This window comes from Larus michahellis, chromosome 24 (assembly GCF_964199755.1).
Source record: "Larus michahellis chromosome 24, bLarMic1.1, whole genome shotgun sequence".
Lineage (NCBI taxonomy): Eukaryota > Metazoa > Chordata > Aves > Charadriiformes > Laridae > Larus > Larus michahellis.
The window spans coordinates 2,141,803-2,158,216 of NC_133919.1; the positions used below are offsets into that span (position 1 = coordinate 2,141,803).

General features: G+C 66.9%; 1 protein-coding gene across 2 annotated transcripts in view; it reads left to right on the top strand.

Annotated features, from left to right (window-relative positions):
• Positions 1-620: 620 nt before the first annotated feature.
• Positions 621-16,414, top strand: part of KIRREL1 (kirre like nephrin family adhesion molecule 1) — a 32,220-nt gene continuing 16,426 nt past the window's right edge. For both annotated transcript variants that reach the window (XM_074566494.1, XM_074566495.1), the window contains exon 1: positions 621-860. In XM_074566494.1, coding sequence (XP_074422595.1) covers positions 809-860 — 52 coding nt within the window. In that variant the 5' untranslated portion in view covers positions 621-808. The remainder of the gene's footprint in view (positions 861-16,414) is intronic.

Here is a 16,414-nt window from a genome sequence, read left to right on the forward strand (position 1 = left end):
CCACGGCATCCCCACGCCCCCTCCCCTTTTCTCCCCCCCATACCCCCTCCCCCGTTTCCCCCCCATCCCCACCCCCCCCTTCGTTCCCACGCCCCCCCATTCCCTCCCCATCCCTACCCCCCCCTTCATGCCCCCGCCCCCTCATGCCTGTCCCCCCCAATTCCCCCCCCATACCCACCCCCCCCGCCCACTCCCCCCATTCCCCCCCATGCCCCACCCTTCACGCCCACTCCCCCCCATTCACCGCCTATACGCACGCCCCCCATTTCCCCCCCCATTCCCCCTCCCATACCCACCTCCCCCGTGTCCCCGCCCCCCTATTGGCCCCCCCATTCCCCCCCCATGCCCCCGCCCCCCATTTCCCCCTCCATGCCCACTCCCCCCATTCCCCCCCCCGTGCCCCCGCCCCCCCATTCCCCCTCCCATACCTACCCCCCTTGCCCCCGCCCCCCCATTGCCCCCCCATTTCCCCCTCCATGCCCACTGCCCCCATTGCCCCCCCGTGCCCCCGCCCCGCCATTCCCCCTCCCATACCCACCCGCCCGTGCCCCCGCCCCCCGTTCCCCCCCCCCCGTTCCCCCCCGCCCCGCTGCCCCCGCCCCCCCGCCCCGCCCGCCGCCCCGCCCGCCGGCCGCACACTCCGGGGCTCGGCGCGGAGCGGCGCGGTCGGGCGCGGAGCGGAGCCAGCGGAGTCCGCGGCCCTTCCCCGGCCGGGCCATGCTCTAACGGGGCCGGTAGCGGGGCCGGGCGGAGCGGGGCAGCGGCCACCCCCCGCGGCCCCTGCCCGGAGCGCGGCCGGGACGGGAGCATGCGGATCCTCTTCCTCTGCCTTCTGACTCTCGCTGATACCCGCGGGCAAGGTGGGTACCGGGCATCGGGAACCGGGCGCCGAGCATCGGGGACCGACACCGGGCATCGGGGACCGGGCACCGGGCGGCGGCGGCGGCGGCGGGGCCGCCCGAAGTGCGAGTCCCAACTCGGCGGGCAGCGCTCCAGCCCCCGGCTGGGCTCCGGCAGCGGCTCCGGTGCCGCCCGGTTGCCGCTGGGATGAGAGCGGGTCCGGCCGGCTTCGGCCCCCGGGAAGCGGCGGTTCGGTCCCGGGGACGGTGGTACCCCCCCCACCCCACCCCCCCCCCCCCCGCCACGCTTCCCCTTCCCTCCCCCTCCCCGCCCCGCAGCTGGGACCCCCCGGTCCGGTCCCCGGCGGACACCCCCTCACCGTGGGGTCCGGTTCTCCCCTCCCGTCTGTCCCCCCCGGTTCTGGTCCCGATGGATGCCCCGCTCTGGGGTCAAGGTTTTGTCCGTCTTCCCCCCCCCCCCCCCCCCCCCCGCCCCGCCCCGAGTCTGGGTGCTGGTCCCGGTCCCGCGGGGTCCCAGGGCCCGGTGCTGGCGGGGCCGGGGCGGGTCGCGGCGAGGCCGGAGGAGCCGGGGGCCGGTGGGGGGGTCGGAGGTGAGAAGTTGTGTGTGTCGGGCAGGCGGGGGGACCCCGGGGTGCCCCAGCAATGGGGGACTGTGCCCTGGCCCCCCCCAGCTGCTGGGGCTGATGGTGGCGGGGGGGGGACGCGGCGATGCTGGCGGGGAGCCGAGGGGGGGCTGCCGTCTGTCCGTCCGTGGGGAGCGGAGGGGGTCAGCCCTTTGGAGAGGGGCCGGGGGGGGAGCATGGGGCACCCTCTTCCCCCCACCCCCCGCTTTCCAGGGCTTGCTGCAAGCCGGGGGGGGGGGGGGCTGGCCAGAGCCCCCTCTCCCCTCTCTGACCCCCCGCCCAAAGGGCTGCGCGGTGCCCTCTCGGGGAAACTGAGGCACGGGGGAGTCGCTCAGCCAAGGTCACGCAGAGCAAGACGGGGGGGGGGACGGGGACGGGACGACGGCCCGATTGCCCCCCCCCCCCCCCCCCCTTCAGGGCCTCCCCGAGGTTCGGTCTCCCCGGGGTGCGAGGGGAGCGGGGGAGCGCGCCCATGCGTGCAGTGAGCTCGCCAGGTCTCAGCCCGGCTCGTCCCCCCCCTCCGCGGGGCTGGAGCCGGGGCAGCCCCTGCTCGGCCTCCGGGCTCCTTCCCTGCTGCAAAATCCAATCTAATTTTTAATTAAGGGGGCGGCGTTGCTAAGATGCCAGGAGGAGGGGAAAAAAAAATTGAGTCGACCCGGGGGTTTAAAAGGAGCGTGTAAAGCCTCTTAGGGGGGCCGGGGGGGGGGGGGGGGCAGATCCCAGGCTCCCCCGCGCAGGGCTTGGGGGGAGCACGGCGGGGGCTCCGCTGCCCTCCCAGGAACAAAAGCGCCCGCTCTCCCGCCCGGTGCCATGTGGATCTGGTTGGGAGAAGGGGCCCAGCTCCGGCATCGCCGTTTCGGCGGAGGGAAAAGCCGGATGGCTGGGCCTGGGGGTCCCATGGGGACTCTGGGAGGGGGGGGTCACACCCCTGGGCGAGGGACCCAGTGACCCCCCCCAGTCCCTCCCGTCCCAGCGTGGTCCCCACCATGGAAGTTTTGCTCTTGCGTCGGAGACGAGCCTTGCTCCAAACTGGGGTGCTGGGGGGGGGGGGTGTCCCGCTGTTGTTGGAGGGGGCTAAATTTGGGGTTCCTCCCCCCCCCATTGTGAGCTGGCTGGTGTGTGCGCGCATGTTGGGGGCGGGCGGGGGGGGGGGGTCGGTGCCATTCATGTCGCTGCGCACAAAGATGTTGAATGGGTTTCATCACTCTTCATTTCTCACTAAATAATTTTCTGTATCTTATCTAAATGAAACCCATTATTCTTCCCCCCGTTTCAATCACTCGCCGTGATTGCGCCTCAAATTGAAATATTTATTCATTTTCTGGGCGATTCTTCTTCTCTTTCCTCTCTGTGAGGCCTTCTTTTTTTTTTTTTAATTCCCCCCCCCCCCCGCCTTTCCCTCTCAAAAGCAGCAAAAACTGAGACGGTGGAGAGATGGGGGGGCTGGTGGAGAGGTGGCAACGGGGGCTCGTGCCGGCCCCTCCTGGGCTCGTGGGCCACCCCGGTGTGTGGCTGAGACCCAACACGCTCAGTGCATGCCCCGGCTCCCTTGGGGGGCCGTCACCGCTGTAGGAGCAGGGGGTGGCACCGGGGTGGTTTGAGGTCAGGCTGGTCCCTTTGGTGGGGACTCTTTGGGGCTGGCATGGGGCTGGCATGGGGCTGGCATGGGGCTGGCATGGGGGGATTTGGCCCCTTGGCCCCAGATTTCCAGGGCAGGAGGGATGATGCCAGGGTGGCCTGGCCCCAATCCGGGCTGTTAATGCCCCCCCCGCTGCCAGGGGAGGGGGAGGGAAGGTCCTGAGGGTCCCAGCACAGCCCGGGGGGATGATGGGGACAGTGGGGGGCACCTGCCCCCGTCCTCCCTCCGGCGGAGGGGCAGCGGCTGGGTCCCCGCGTGCCGCCGGCGCGGCGCTGGCGTGATGTGGTTTGTAAGATGACCGTCGTCGTCTGCTGCAGGGTAATAAAAGCCCCCCCCACACCTCCGGAGACGTTCCGGGGCTGAGACGTGGGGGGGGACGGGACGGTGGCCCTTGCCCCGCTCCGGGCGTTGGGTGTCGTGCCCTGGCCGTGGGCTGGGGGCAGCGGGGGAGCGGTGGCCATGCTGGTGGCTCTGCCTGCCCCGCCACAGGGACCCTGGGCTTCCCTCGGCCGCTGGCCCGGGGTGACCCCCGTCCCCCCCCGAGTCCCCGCGGGCACAGGGTGCCCTGGGCCCACAGGAGCTGCTCCGGCTCCGGTTTGGCCCCGCCGTGGCCGGCAGCGCGGTGGCAGCAGCCAGGCTCTTGCAGTGTGTCCCCCGATGCCAGGCAGACCCGTGCCAGCCCCCCCCACGTCCCCCCTGGGCAAGACCCTGGGTCACCGCGATCAACCATAACACCCCCCTTGTCCCCAAAACCCTCGGTGGGGGGACGGAGCCGTGGCGGGTCCCTCCCCCCGCTGCCCCGCAGCAGGATGACGCCCCCAGCCCCACAGCCACCCTGCAGGAAACCATTTTGGCAACTGGGACGGGGGCTCGCAGGCGCTGGTGGGGCTCTGCCGACGCTTTTCCTTTCTCCGGGGTGGGCGCGGGAAGGGACCAAAGCCCCTTCCCCACTCTGGGGCTGCTCCATCTCTGGGGGGGGGGGGGAGCGGAGCGAGGTGGGGATGTGCCGCAGCCCCGCGGGAAGGGTCCGGATGCGGCCCCCCGGGCTCTGCCCCGCTGCCTTCGGGGCCGGCGGGACGGGCTCTGCTGCCACCGCCCCGTGCCGGGACTTGCCTGGGCAGCCCGTGCCAGGGCTGAATCACCCGCTGCCGCGCTGGGGCCCGGTTTGCCGACGGGGAGGCAGCCAGCCCAACCGCAGAGCCCCCCACCCCGGTAGCCCCCGCCAGCATCCCACCCGTTTTCTGCCGGAGCCGTCCGTTTGTCCGTCCGCGGTGACCTCTGGCAGCCCGACCGCCCGGAGGTGAGTTGAGGGTCGTTGGGCACCTCTCTGCCCCCCATCAGAGCTGAGCGGCGTTAATTACATTCCCGTCCTTTTAATTCGGGATTGGTTTAATCCCGAGCCAGCTTTCCTCCTCCTGGCCTAGATCCTACCTGGGATGCGCGACCGTCCCGGGCAGCGCATCCCCAGGGATGCCGGAGCCGGCTCCGGGCATGGGATGGTGGAACGCGGTGCCTGCCCGGCCTCGCTGCTCCTCCGCCACCTTCTGTGGGTCCATCCATCCGACACGCAGCCCCCCGCCGCGCGGGCAACGCGGGGATTATAGCTAACTCTCCATAAAGATTCCCCTAATTGCTTGCCTTACCTCAGGTTTTTATCATCAAAGCATCCGTTATTCCCTCTCTAGCCTCCTTTTCTTTTTATTATCTCTTAATTAATCACTCCAGCTTTCACACTTAGCAGATAATTACAGTCTCCTGGGCACACAGCTCATTTTCATAACCTCCTGCTCCCAGCCAGGAGTGGGCACGGTGTGGGAGGGAGGCGGCGAGCAGGGAAAGACGGAGGTGACGGAGGGACCATCCCGCGCTGGCAGCGTCAGCCACAGTCACTTCTCTTGGTGGCAGCATGGCCACCACGTCGCCCTCCGCGTGGGCAAGTGGGCAGCGCTGGGTACCAGCCCGCAGGGGAGGATGCTCGGGTGGAGAAACCCCCAGGTACCAGCCTGGAGGGGAGGATGCTCAGTGAGGAGCCCCCCGGGTACCAGCCCAGAGGGGAGGATGCTCGGGTGAAGAACCCATCGGGTACCAACCTAAAGGAGAGGACGCTCAGCAAGGAGCCCCCTGGCTACCAGCCCAGGGGGAGCATGCTCCATGAGGAGCCCCCCCAGGTACCAACCTAAAGAGGAGGATGCTTGGATGAAGAAACCCCCAGGTACCAGCCTGGAGGGAGGATGCTCAGTGAGGAGCCCCCTGGGTACCAGCCTGCAGGGGAGGATGCTCAGGTGATGAAACCCCCTGGGTACCAGCCCAGAGGGGAGGATGCTCGGGCGAGGAGCCCCCCGGGTACCAGCCCAGAGGGGAGGATGCTCGGGCGAGGAGCCCCCCGGGTACCAGCCCAGAGGGGAGGATGCTCGGGCGAGGAGCCCCCCGGGTACCAGCCCAGAGGGGAGGATGCTCGGGCGAGGAGCCCCCCGGGTACGAGCCTGGAGGGAGGATGCTCAGTGAGGAGCCCCCCGGGTACCAGCCCAGAGGGGAGGATGCTCGGGCGAGGAGCCCCCCGGGTACCAGCCCAGAGGGGAGGATGCTCGGGCGAGGAGCCCCCCGGGTACGAGCCTGGAGGGAGGATGCTCAGTGAGGAGCCCCCCGGGCATCAGCCCAGAGGGGAGGATGCTCAGCGAGGAGCCCCCCGGGTACCAGCCCAGAGGGGAGGATGCTCGGGCGAGGAGCCCCCCGGGTACCAGCCCAGAGGGGAGGATGCTCGGGTGAAGAACCCATTGGGTACCAGCCCAGAGGGGAGGATGCTCAGCGAGGAGCCCCCTGGGTACCAGCCCAGAGGGGAGGATGCTGGGGTGAGGACCCCATCGGGTACCAGCCCGCAGGGAGGATGCTCAGCGAGGAGCGCAGCCGGGTGATGGGGCAGAGTTAAGGCTGTCTGCAAAAGGGATGGAGCTCTGGTCCGGGCTCCAGCCTGGACTCCGCCGGGATGCATCTATCGGGGCTGGGAACTGGGAAACGAGCTCCCTTCCACCCACCCGCCACAAAAGTCCCGTTGGCGTGGCATCGGACGTGGCGCAGCCGGTGACGCCGGGCCCCGGTGCTGGGCTGGATGCGGCGATGCTGAGGTCGCTGCTGCGAGGGGATGGCGGGAAGGAGGGATTTGAAGAGCAAACCCACTTGGGGAAGGCGCAGGGAAGGGAAAAAGGGGGAGAGAGGCCTTTTCTGCAAGGGCTGGGACATAAAGGGCTGCCAGCGCTGCCATAGCAACGGGCGGATTATGATCCAAATGGAAATCAAAATAAGGGGGGGGGGGGGGGAGAAGCGAAAGAGTGGAGTAAAGGAGGAGGGGAGGAAAAACAACTTTTATTTCCAATCGGAGAGCGGTTGTGTGCCTTGGAGGGGTTGCCATAGGAACGGCAAAGAAAAGGAGCCGGGGAAAGTGTGCGTGCGGGCGTGCAAGGGAGCGTGCGGGCGTGGGTGTGCGAGGCAGCACGTGGGCGTGCGAGGGGGTGCGGGCGTGCACCCCGCTGCGCCCACGGGAGCGTCGCCACCACCCTGGGGCAGGAGGGGAGATGCAGAGGAGTGGGACGAAGGCTGTGGCCCCGTCTGGGGGGACGTGGGGTGATGCAGAGGAGCGGGACGAAGGCTGAGGCCCCATCGGGGGAGGACGCAGGGCGATGCAGAGGAGCGGGATGAAGGCTGTGGGCCCCGTTGGGGGGGACATGGGGGGACATGGGGTGATGCAGAGGAGCAGGATGAAGGCTGTGGCCCCATCGGGGGGGACATGGGGCGATGCAGAGGAGTGGGACGAAGGCTGAGGCCCCATCGGAGGGGGACGCAGCATGATGCAGAGGAGCGGGATGAAGGCTGAGCCCCGTCTGGGGGGACGTGGGGCGATGCAGAGGAGCGGGATGAAGGCTGTGGTGCCGTCGGGGGCGACGTGGGGTGATGCAGAGGAGCGGGATGAAGGCTGTGGCCCCGTCGGGGGGACATGGGGTGATGCAGAGGAGCGGGACGAAGGCTGAGCCCCGTCGGGGGGATATGGGGCGATGCAGAGGAGCGGGATGAAGGCTGAGTCCCATCGGGGGGACGCAGTGTGATGCAGAGGAGCGGGATGAAGGCCGAGCCCCGTCGGGGGGACACGGGGTGATGCAGAGGAGCGGGATGAAGGCTGAGCCCCGTCTGGGGGGACATGGGGTGATGCAGAGGAGCGGGACGAAGGCCGAGCCCCGTCGGGGGGACACGGGGTGATGCAGAGGAGCGGGACGAAGGCTGCGGCCCCGTCGCGGGGGTCTCCCCCGGGCAAAGACACCCCCCCACCTTGGTCTCTGACACCGGGGACACCCAGTGAGCCCCATCCCGGGGCAGCTGCGGGACTGGGGGGCACCCAGGGTGGCCCCTCCCCAGGTCACCTCTCCCGCCGGGCACGGGAGCAGCGAGGGGCTGGAGATGGGAATATCCCGGTGCCGCTGCCGGGCGGGAAGGGGGCTGGGGACAAAGCCGGGGGGGGGGTGGGGGGGTCTGGGTGCCCTGGGCTGGGTTTGGGTGCCCAGCTCCCATTGCAAAACCCCCTTAACCCCTTACGGGGGGTCTGGGGGGGGGGGGCTCCAGCTGCCTCCTCTCGTGCTTCCTCCCTTCCTTTCTTGTTGTTTTTTTTTTTTTTTTTTTTTTTTTTTTAATTCAAAAAAACCCCCAAAAAACCAAACCCCCGCCGTTTCAAGTGGATTTGATTTAAAAATAAGAGTTTTAAACATTCAAGAGGAGATTTCCCAGCCTTGGTCTGAGGGCCCGCAGAGCTCCGCGGCGTGGCCCTGGGGAGGGCTGGGGGTGCTGAGCTCCCCCCCACCACCACCCCCCCCCGACCGGGCCAGTGGGCTACCAAAGGCATCTCGGGGGCTCGTGCTGGGCTGGGGGGCAGAGGGGTGGGGTGCGGGAGAGCAGCAGTGGGGAAACTGAGGCACGAAGCTCTTTACTGTCTCTATAAACGCGGGCAACCCCAACGCGGGGGCCCCGGCGCTCCGGCGGCGGCCCAAAAATCCATGGAGCAGCGAGAAGAAATCCCTAAAGCTAAACATTTCCCCCCCCTTCCCAAAAAAATGCACACACACACCCCCCCTTCCCACCTCTAGCCCTGCCACCCCCTTGCTGGGGGTCTGGGCCGGGCGCGGGGAGCTGAGGGTTAAGCTCTGGGTTTTCTTTCTCTCCCTCGTCTTTCCAGAGAGCCTTGGCAGGAAATTCCTCAAATTCCAGGCTTGTGGGATCATTGCTGGGCTCCGACCGCAGGAGCGGGGAGCGGGAGCCAGGGCTGCTCCCTCCAGCTCCGGCTTCTCCCCACCAGCCTTCGCAGAGCCCCGGGGGGGGGGGGGGGCTGGTGTGTGCCCCCCCCCCCCCCCCCCCAAATCCAGGGTCACCCCGCTGCATCCCCCCACGCTTGGGGACGGGATGCTCCCAATCCCCCTCTCCCCCACCCCTCCCCCCCCACAACAAGCGAGGACCCCAGTGTCCCCAGTTTGGGGTGACCAAGCTGGTTGTGGGGGGGTCTTTGCTGGGCTCAAACTCCCGCGGGACCCCCCCCCCTCCCCCCCCCAAAAAAAAATAATTCAAGGGGGGGTGGTGGGACCCCGCAGCCCCAAATCGTCATGGAGGCGGTTTTGGGGGTGCCACTGGGGCTCCCCAGTCCGAGGAGGGGTTGGGTGGGGGGTGTCCCACCCCCCCAGGGTTGTCCTTGTCCGTCCCCCCCCTCCCCCGGCTGCTGCCGGGGAGGGCAAGGAGCCAAAATTCCTCCCTTTGGGGAGCCGAGGGGGAAGGGAGCCCCCAAGGGGACAACCTGGGGTCCCCACTGCGCTGGGGCGGGGGGGGCCAGCCGGAGCGGGGCGGGGGGGGGACACACACCAACCCGCGCCCCCGTCGATTCTTTCCCTTCAAACCCATTTCCTCCCGGATCAGGGTTTTTTTGGTGTTTTTTTTTCTTTTTTTTTTTTTTTTTAATTAAACCCCGTTTGCCGGGGATGGAAACGAGCTGCCGGAGAGGGGGGGGGGGGGGGGGGGGGTTGCCCTCAGCTCCTCGGCGACGCTCGGGGTGCCACGCGTGGGGGGGGGGGAAACTGAGGCACGGCGTTGGGCGGGGGGGCCCACGGGTGGCGTGGCCCGCGGCCTCCCCCGTCCCCCGACTCATCCTTCTCCCTGCCCTGGGACACGGGGGGGGGGGGCGCGGGGGGGGCCCGTCTCGGAGCCCTCCCGCTCCCGCAGCTGCGCGGCCCCGCTTCAATGTGAACGATAATCCCATTATTAAGCGATGTCTCATTAAGACATCTGTAACGAGAGCGGCTCGGTGGAAGGCTGCCAGCGCTCTTTAAATTTTTTGATTTTTTTCCTTTTTTTTTTTTTTTTTTTCCTCCCCTTCATTAATGAGGAGGGAATTTTTATTCCCCCCCCCCCCCCCACCCCTTTTTCCCAAAGAAGAGCTTCTCCCCCCCCCCCCCTCCCCTCCCCTCCCCTCCCCGCCGCCCCACACACACAAACAAAAGTCTTAATTAGACATTGTTCCTAACAGGGATATTACACAAATTAATTAAACTCAAGCCAATAAACAGCGCTGCTCCAGCATCCCGACAGCCCCGGCACTGAAGAGGAAATAACAAGGGGAGAGGCTCCGCCAGCTCCTTCGGGCTGCTGGGGGGGGTCGGGGGGGGGGGCCTGGATGCCTGCGTTCCCTCGCGGGGGGGGGGGGTGGGCTCAGGCCGGGGCCGGGGTGGGGGGGGACCTGGCTCTGGTCCCCACTGGGAGATGCTGGGTGTCCCTGGGGACGCTACGGGGGGGGGGATGCTCAGGGCGGGGGGGGGGGGACCACGGTGCGGGGGGGTGTCAGGAGGGGGCCTGGATGCCTGCGTTCCCTCGGGGCGGGGGGGGGGCTCAGGCCGGGGTGGGGGGGACCTGGCTCTGGTCCCCACTGGGAGATGCTGGGTGTCCCTGGGGACACTATGGCGGGGGGGGCACACACCGCGGGGGGGGTGGGGAGGGGTGGGGTGACCCCGGGAAAGCCCGGGGCGGGAGCAACATCTGGAGCGTCCCGCACATCTGCAGCGCAGGCCTTTGTTTGGCAGCGGCGCAAAGGGCAGCGCCGGGGAGGTGGGGGGGGGGGGAGGAGGAGGAGGAGGAGGAGGAGGAGGAGGAAGGCTGGGGTGCGAAGGCAGCCCCCATCCGCGCCCTCGCCCCTTCTGCGGAGCCTCGGAGCAGCCCCAGCAGGGACACACACACCCACACACACACCCACACACACACACCCCCGGGGGTGCCAGGGGCTGAAGGGGCTCCTTTGGGGGTGTCCAGCCTCGGGCGGGGCGTGCACGTGGCTGCACACGCGTGTGCACACACGGCCTGCGCACGGCCCCCGGCTCTTACGGGCACGGATATTCCCGGGGGAAGGGGGCATGCACACACACGCACACACACGTACTCACACACACGCACACACACATATGCAAACACACGTGTACACACACGTACACACACGTACACACACGTACACACACATACACACACACGTACACACACATGTACACACACATACTCACACGTACACACACGTACACACACATACAAAAACACGTACACACACATGTACACACACGTAGTCACACGTACACACACACACATACACACACATGTACACACACGTACTCACACGTACACACGTACACACACATACAAACACACATACACACACATGTACACACACGTAGTCACACGTACACACACGTACACACACGTACACACAGCGGGTGCATGCACACACACGCAAACACTCTTGTGCAAGCACACAGCTGGTGTGTACACACACACACACACACACACACGCACTCCCATGCCAGCACACAGCTCATACGCACACACACACACGCACACACATGTGCACTTCCACGCAAGCACGCAGCTGGTACGTGCACACACACGCGCGCGCGCACACACACTCCCGTGCAAGCACACGGCACACACGCACACACGTGCACTCTATGCAAGCACACAGCTGGCACGTGCACACACAGGCGCGTGCACACAGAGGTGCATGCACACACTCCCATGCAAGCCGGCATCGCACACGTGCGCGTGCACACACACACACACACTCTCCCATCCAAGCACACGGCCCATACACACGCACACATGCACACACGTGCTCCTGTCCAAGCACACGTGCGCACACACACACGTGTACAGGCGCATGCGCACACCCACACACACACGTGCACACACATGTATGCACACACACGTGCATGCACACACACGTGCACCCGCACACACATGTATGCACACACACGTGCACGCACACACAAACACGTGCAAACGCACGCACATGCGCACACACACGTGCGCACACACACATGCATGCACGCACACACATGCACGCACACACCCATGTGCGCGCACATACACACGCACACACACGTATGCACACACACGTGCACACACACGTGTATGCACACACGCACACACACGTATGCACACACACGTGCACGCACACACAAACATGTGCGCACACACACATGCAAACGCACGCACACGCGCACACACATGTATGCACACACACACGTGCGCACACACACACGCAAATGCACATACACACGCACACACACCCACACGCGCGCACACACACGTATGCACACACACACGTATGCACACACACACACACACATGTGCACACACACACACACACACACACTCCCCCTGTGTCCAAGCACACAGCCGCTGCGTGCCCCCTGCGTCGCTCCTTGCAACCCTTGCCCGCTGGCCTTGCCTGGCCCCCCGTGCCCCCCCCGTGCCCCCCATCGCCCCGTGCCCCCCGTCGCCCCGCTCGGGGCCGGCCGAGCCCTTTGTCTTTCTGCCTGGCTGCCCCCTTTCACGGCAGCAGAAAAGGGGCCGAGTTTTTCCACCAACTCCGGGCCCCCGACGGGTCCTTCCCCGGCGCGGGGCAGGTGGGAGGGAGACAAACACACAGCCCCCCCCCCCCCCCCCCCCGACCCCCCCACCCCCCCTCAGCCTCTGCCTGCAGCGGGGGGGCGCGGGGATTCCTGCCGGGACCCCCAAACTGGGATCCCAAAGGGATGGACCCATGTGGCACTGTGGGGAGGGGGGCAGTGGGGGCTCCGTGGGGCAGCAACGGGGGGGGGGGTCCGGCCCCCACGGTCCCACTGCCCCAGCCGGGCTCGTTCGCCGTACCGCGCTAAAGCAATTCATTTCTTTTCATCTCTATTTTCTCTCTCTCTCTGCCCCGGCGCTGGTTTCTGTTTTATTGGCATCTTTGCAGCGCTGAAAATAATGTAATTACGAGGGGAATTTATATGTTGTTTCGTAAGTCGGGAGTTCTTTTTTTTATTTTTTTTTTATATTATTATTATTATTATTAGGTGGGGGAATATTTAAGGCTCCTCGGGAAGGAAAAATAGAACCCAATTCCACCACGTCATCTCCCCCGGTATTTACGCCTCTTCCCGACGAGATTTTAATTGAAAATTGTTTCGTGGGGGTCCCCGCCTTGCGCATTTTTACCCCGTCTCTAATGACGACCTGGGGCCACGGGGGGGGGGGGGTCATCCTGGGGCTGATGGCCCCCCATCTCCCTTTGCTCCCCCCCTTCCCCCTGCCTCAGTTTCCCCGGGAGCGCGGCCGGCATCTCCTGGGGACCGTGGCAACCTGAGGCTGCTGCCCGGGGAGCGGTGCCCGGGGTAGCGGGGGCTGTCCCCGCGCCCCTCCCTCGGGCTGAGCTTGATGGGGTCCGACACGGAGGTGCCGGCGCGGCACGCCAGCGCCCGTCTCCCTGCCCAGGGAATAATGGAGGTGGAATATTTGAGCGGTTGGGAAATGAGCTGCTAAATTTGTTGTGAGATTGGTGTCGCCGACGACGGCGGCTGGGCCGGGAAATGAGAAATTGGGATGTTACGGGAGAAGCCGGTGCCGCCGCGGCGGGGACGGACGTGGCACGTTGGTTTCTCGGGGACATGGATGGATGGCAGAGCTGGGGTCACCGCAGGCGCTTCGGTGGCACGGAGGGGATGGGGAGCCCCAGTCCTGATGCGTGGCCCTTCCCGCATCCCGGTGCTCCGGGGGATGCCATGCCGGGGTGGCACAGAGGGCGCGGGGAGCCCCGGTCCTGATGGGTGGCCTGTCCCGCATCCCGGTGCTCCCGGGAATGCCATGCCGGGGTGGCACAGAGGGTGTGGGGAGCCCCAGTCCTGATGCGTGGCCCTTCCCGCATCCCGGTGCTCCGGGGGATGCCATGCCGGGGTGGCACAGAGGGTGCAGGGAGCCCCGGTCCTGATGGGTGGCCTGTCCCGCATCCCGGTGCTCCGGGGGATGCCATGCCGGGGTGGCACAGAGGGTGTGGGGAGCCCCAGTCCTGATGCGTGGCCCTTCCCGCATCCCGGTGCTCCGGGGGATGCCATGCCGGGGTGGCACAGAGGGCGCGGGGAGCCCCGGTCCTGATGGGTGGCCTGTCCCGCATCCCGGTGCTCCCGGGAATGCCATGCCGGGGTGGCACAGAGGGTGTGGGGAGCCCCAGTCCTGATGCGTGGCCCTTCCCGCATCCCGGTGCTCCGGGGGATGCCATGCCGGGGTGGCACAGAGGGTGCGGGGAGCCCCGGTCCTGATGCGTGGCCTGTCCTGCATCCCGGCGCTCCGGGGGATGCCATGCCAGGGTGGCACAGAGGGTGCAGGGAGCCCCAGTCCTGATGCGTGGCCCTTCCCGCATCCCGGTGCTCCGGGGGATGCCATGCCGGGGTGGCACAGAGGGTGCGGGGAGCCCCGGTCCTGATGCGTGGCCTGTCCTGCATCCCGGTGCTCCGGGGGATGCCATGCCGGGGTGGCACAGAGGGTGCGGGGAGCCCCGGTCCTGATGCGTGGCCCTTCCCGCATCCCGGCGCTCCGGGGGATGCCATGCCGGGGTGGCACAGAGGGGATGGGGAGCCCCGGTCCCAATGGATGCCCGTCCTGCATCCCGGTGCTCCGGGGGGGCGCCGTGCCGGGGTGGCATGGTCAAGGTGACGGCGGTGGGGGCGCAGGGAGGCGGTGAGGACCCGGCGCTGCCGAAAGCGGGTGGGGAGGAGAGGCGGCGGGGCCGGGGGAGGGGAACCAATCTCCTCCTCATTTGTTTTTATAATTTTGCCTTTTAAAAAATGAAAATAACTGGAGCATCCTTTCCCCGGAGAGCTCCGCTACCGCCGGCTTCGGGAGCAGGGAGCGGGGGGGGGGTGGGGTGAAGCACGGAGCGGCCCCCGCCAGCCTGAGGGGACACTGGGGATGCCCAAGTGTCCCCAGCCACAGGGAGGGACGCATAGCCCCGAGGGAAACTGAGGCACTGTGTGGTCTGCGGGTGGTTTGCGGGGGCTCCTGTGCCCCCCCCCCCCCGCCTGGTTTCCCCCCTCGGGGGGCAGTTTTGGGTAAAACAGCCCCGGTTTTCCCACCGCCATCGCACGCGCAGAAGTAACGGGGTCACGGCAGCCGGGGACGCTCGGCCGGGCAAAGCCACATCCCCCGAGATGGCGGCGGGGGCGGGGGGCGGGGGGGGGACAGGCTGGATGCGGCCCCGTCCCGGTGCCTCCCAAGCCCGGGCGCTGGGCACTCGCCAACGATGCGCTGGCGTCATATGATGGTGTTGAAATACTTTCCGTTCCTGCCGGGATGGGGAGGACTCGCCAGTGCCGGGAGCGCAGCCAGGGCGCAGGGTCCGGAGGCAGCCGGAATGGGGACGGGGACAACAGGCTGCGGAGGATGATGGTGTGGCGGGGACAGGGACGGGGACAGGGACGGGGACAACTGGCTGCTGAGGATGCTGGTGAGGCAGGGATGGGGATGGGCATGGGCATGGGGATGGGAAGAACCGGCCGCCGAGGATGATGGCGTGGCAGGGGCAGGGACAGGGACGAGGACAACCGGCTGCCGATGATGCTGGCGTGGCAGGGATGGGGACAACTGGCTGCTGAGGATGCTGGTGTGGCGGGGATGGGGACGGGAATGGGGACAACCGGCTGCCGAGGATGATGGCATGGTGGGGATGGGGACAACCGGCCACCAAGGATGATGGCATGGCAGGGATGGGGACAGGGACAGGGAAAATTGTCCACCAAGGATGCTGGCATGGAGGGGATGGGGACAACCAGCCACTGAGGCTGTTGGCATGGCGGGGATGGGGACGGGGATGGGGACAACGTGTCACCGGGGACGCTGGCACAGCGGGGATGGGGACAGGGACAACCGGCCACCAAGGATGCTAGCGTGGAGGGGATGGGGACGGGGGCAACCAGGCACGGAGGATGCTGGCACAGCGGGGATGCTGCCAGCTCGCCGCGCATCCCGGAGCAGCGGCAGCGGGATTCAATTAACGAGGAATTAAAGGATAGTAATATTCAATTAATGTCAATCAGAGCGGGATTACAGGAGAGAGATTTTGGTCAAATGGGGTCGACGCGCCGAGGATGCTCCAGGGGCTGGTAACGAAGCTGGGGGGGGCGGGGGGACACAGAGCTGTGACCCCCAAATGGTGGGGTCGGCACTGGGATGGGTCCCTGGTGCCAGTACCCCCGGCGTCACCACACTGGTACCCCTGGTGTCACCACACCAGTACCCCCAGCATCACTATGCTGGTACCCCAGGCATCACCATGCCAGTATCCCCAGCATCACCACACCAGTATCCCCGGTACCCCTGGCATCACCACACCGGTACCCCCAGCATCACTATGCTGGTACCCCCAGTACCCCTGGCATCACCACACCGGTACCCCCAGCATCACTATGCTGGTACCCCCAGTACCCCTGGCATCACCACACCGGTACCCCCAGCATCACTATGCTGGTACCCCCAGTACCCCTGGCATCACCACACTGGTACCCCCAGCATCACTATGCTGGTACCCCCAGTACCCCTGGCATCACCACACTGGTACGCCCAGCATCACCATGCCAGTACCCCCAGCATCACCACACTGGTACCCCCAGTACCCCCAGCATCACCGTGCTGGTACCCCTGGCAACACCACGCTCGTACCCCCAGCATCACCACGCTGGTACCCCCAGTACCCCTGGCATCACCACACCAGTACCCCCCAGCACCACCATGCCAGTACCCCCAGCATCACCACGCTGGTACCGCCGGTACCCCTGGCATCACCACACTGGTACCCCCGGTATCACCACGCTGATACCCCCCAGCATCACCATCCCAGGGTCCCCCCAGGAGCTGCTCCGGCTTTGGCCCCCGCCATCCAGCCGCGTTAGCGTGGCAAAGCCGAGAGGCGCGAGGAG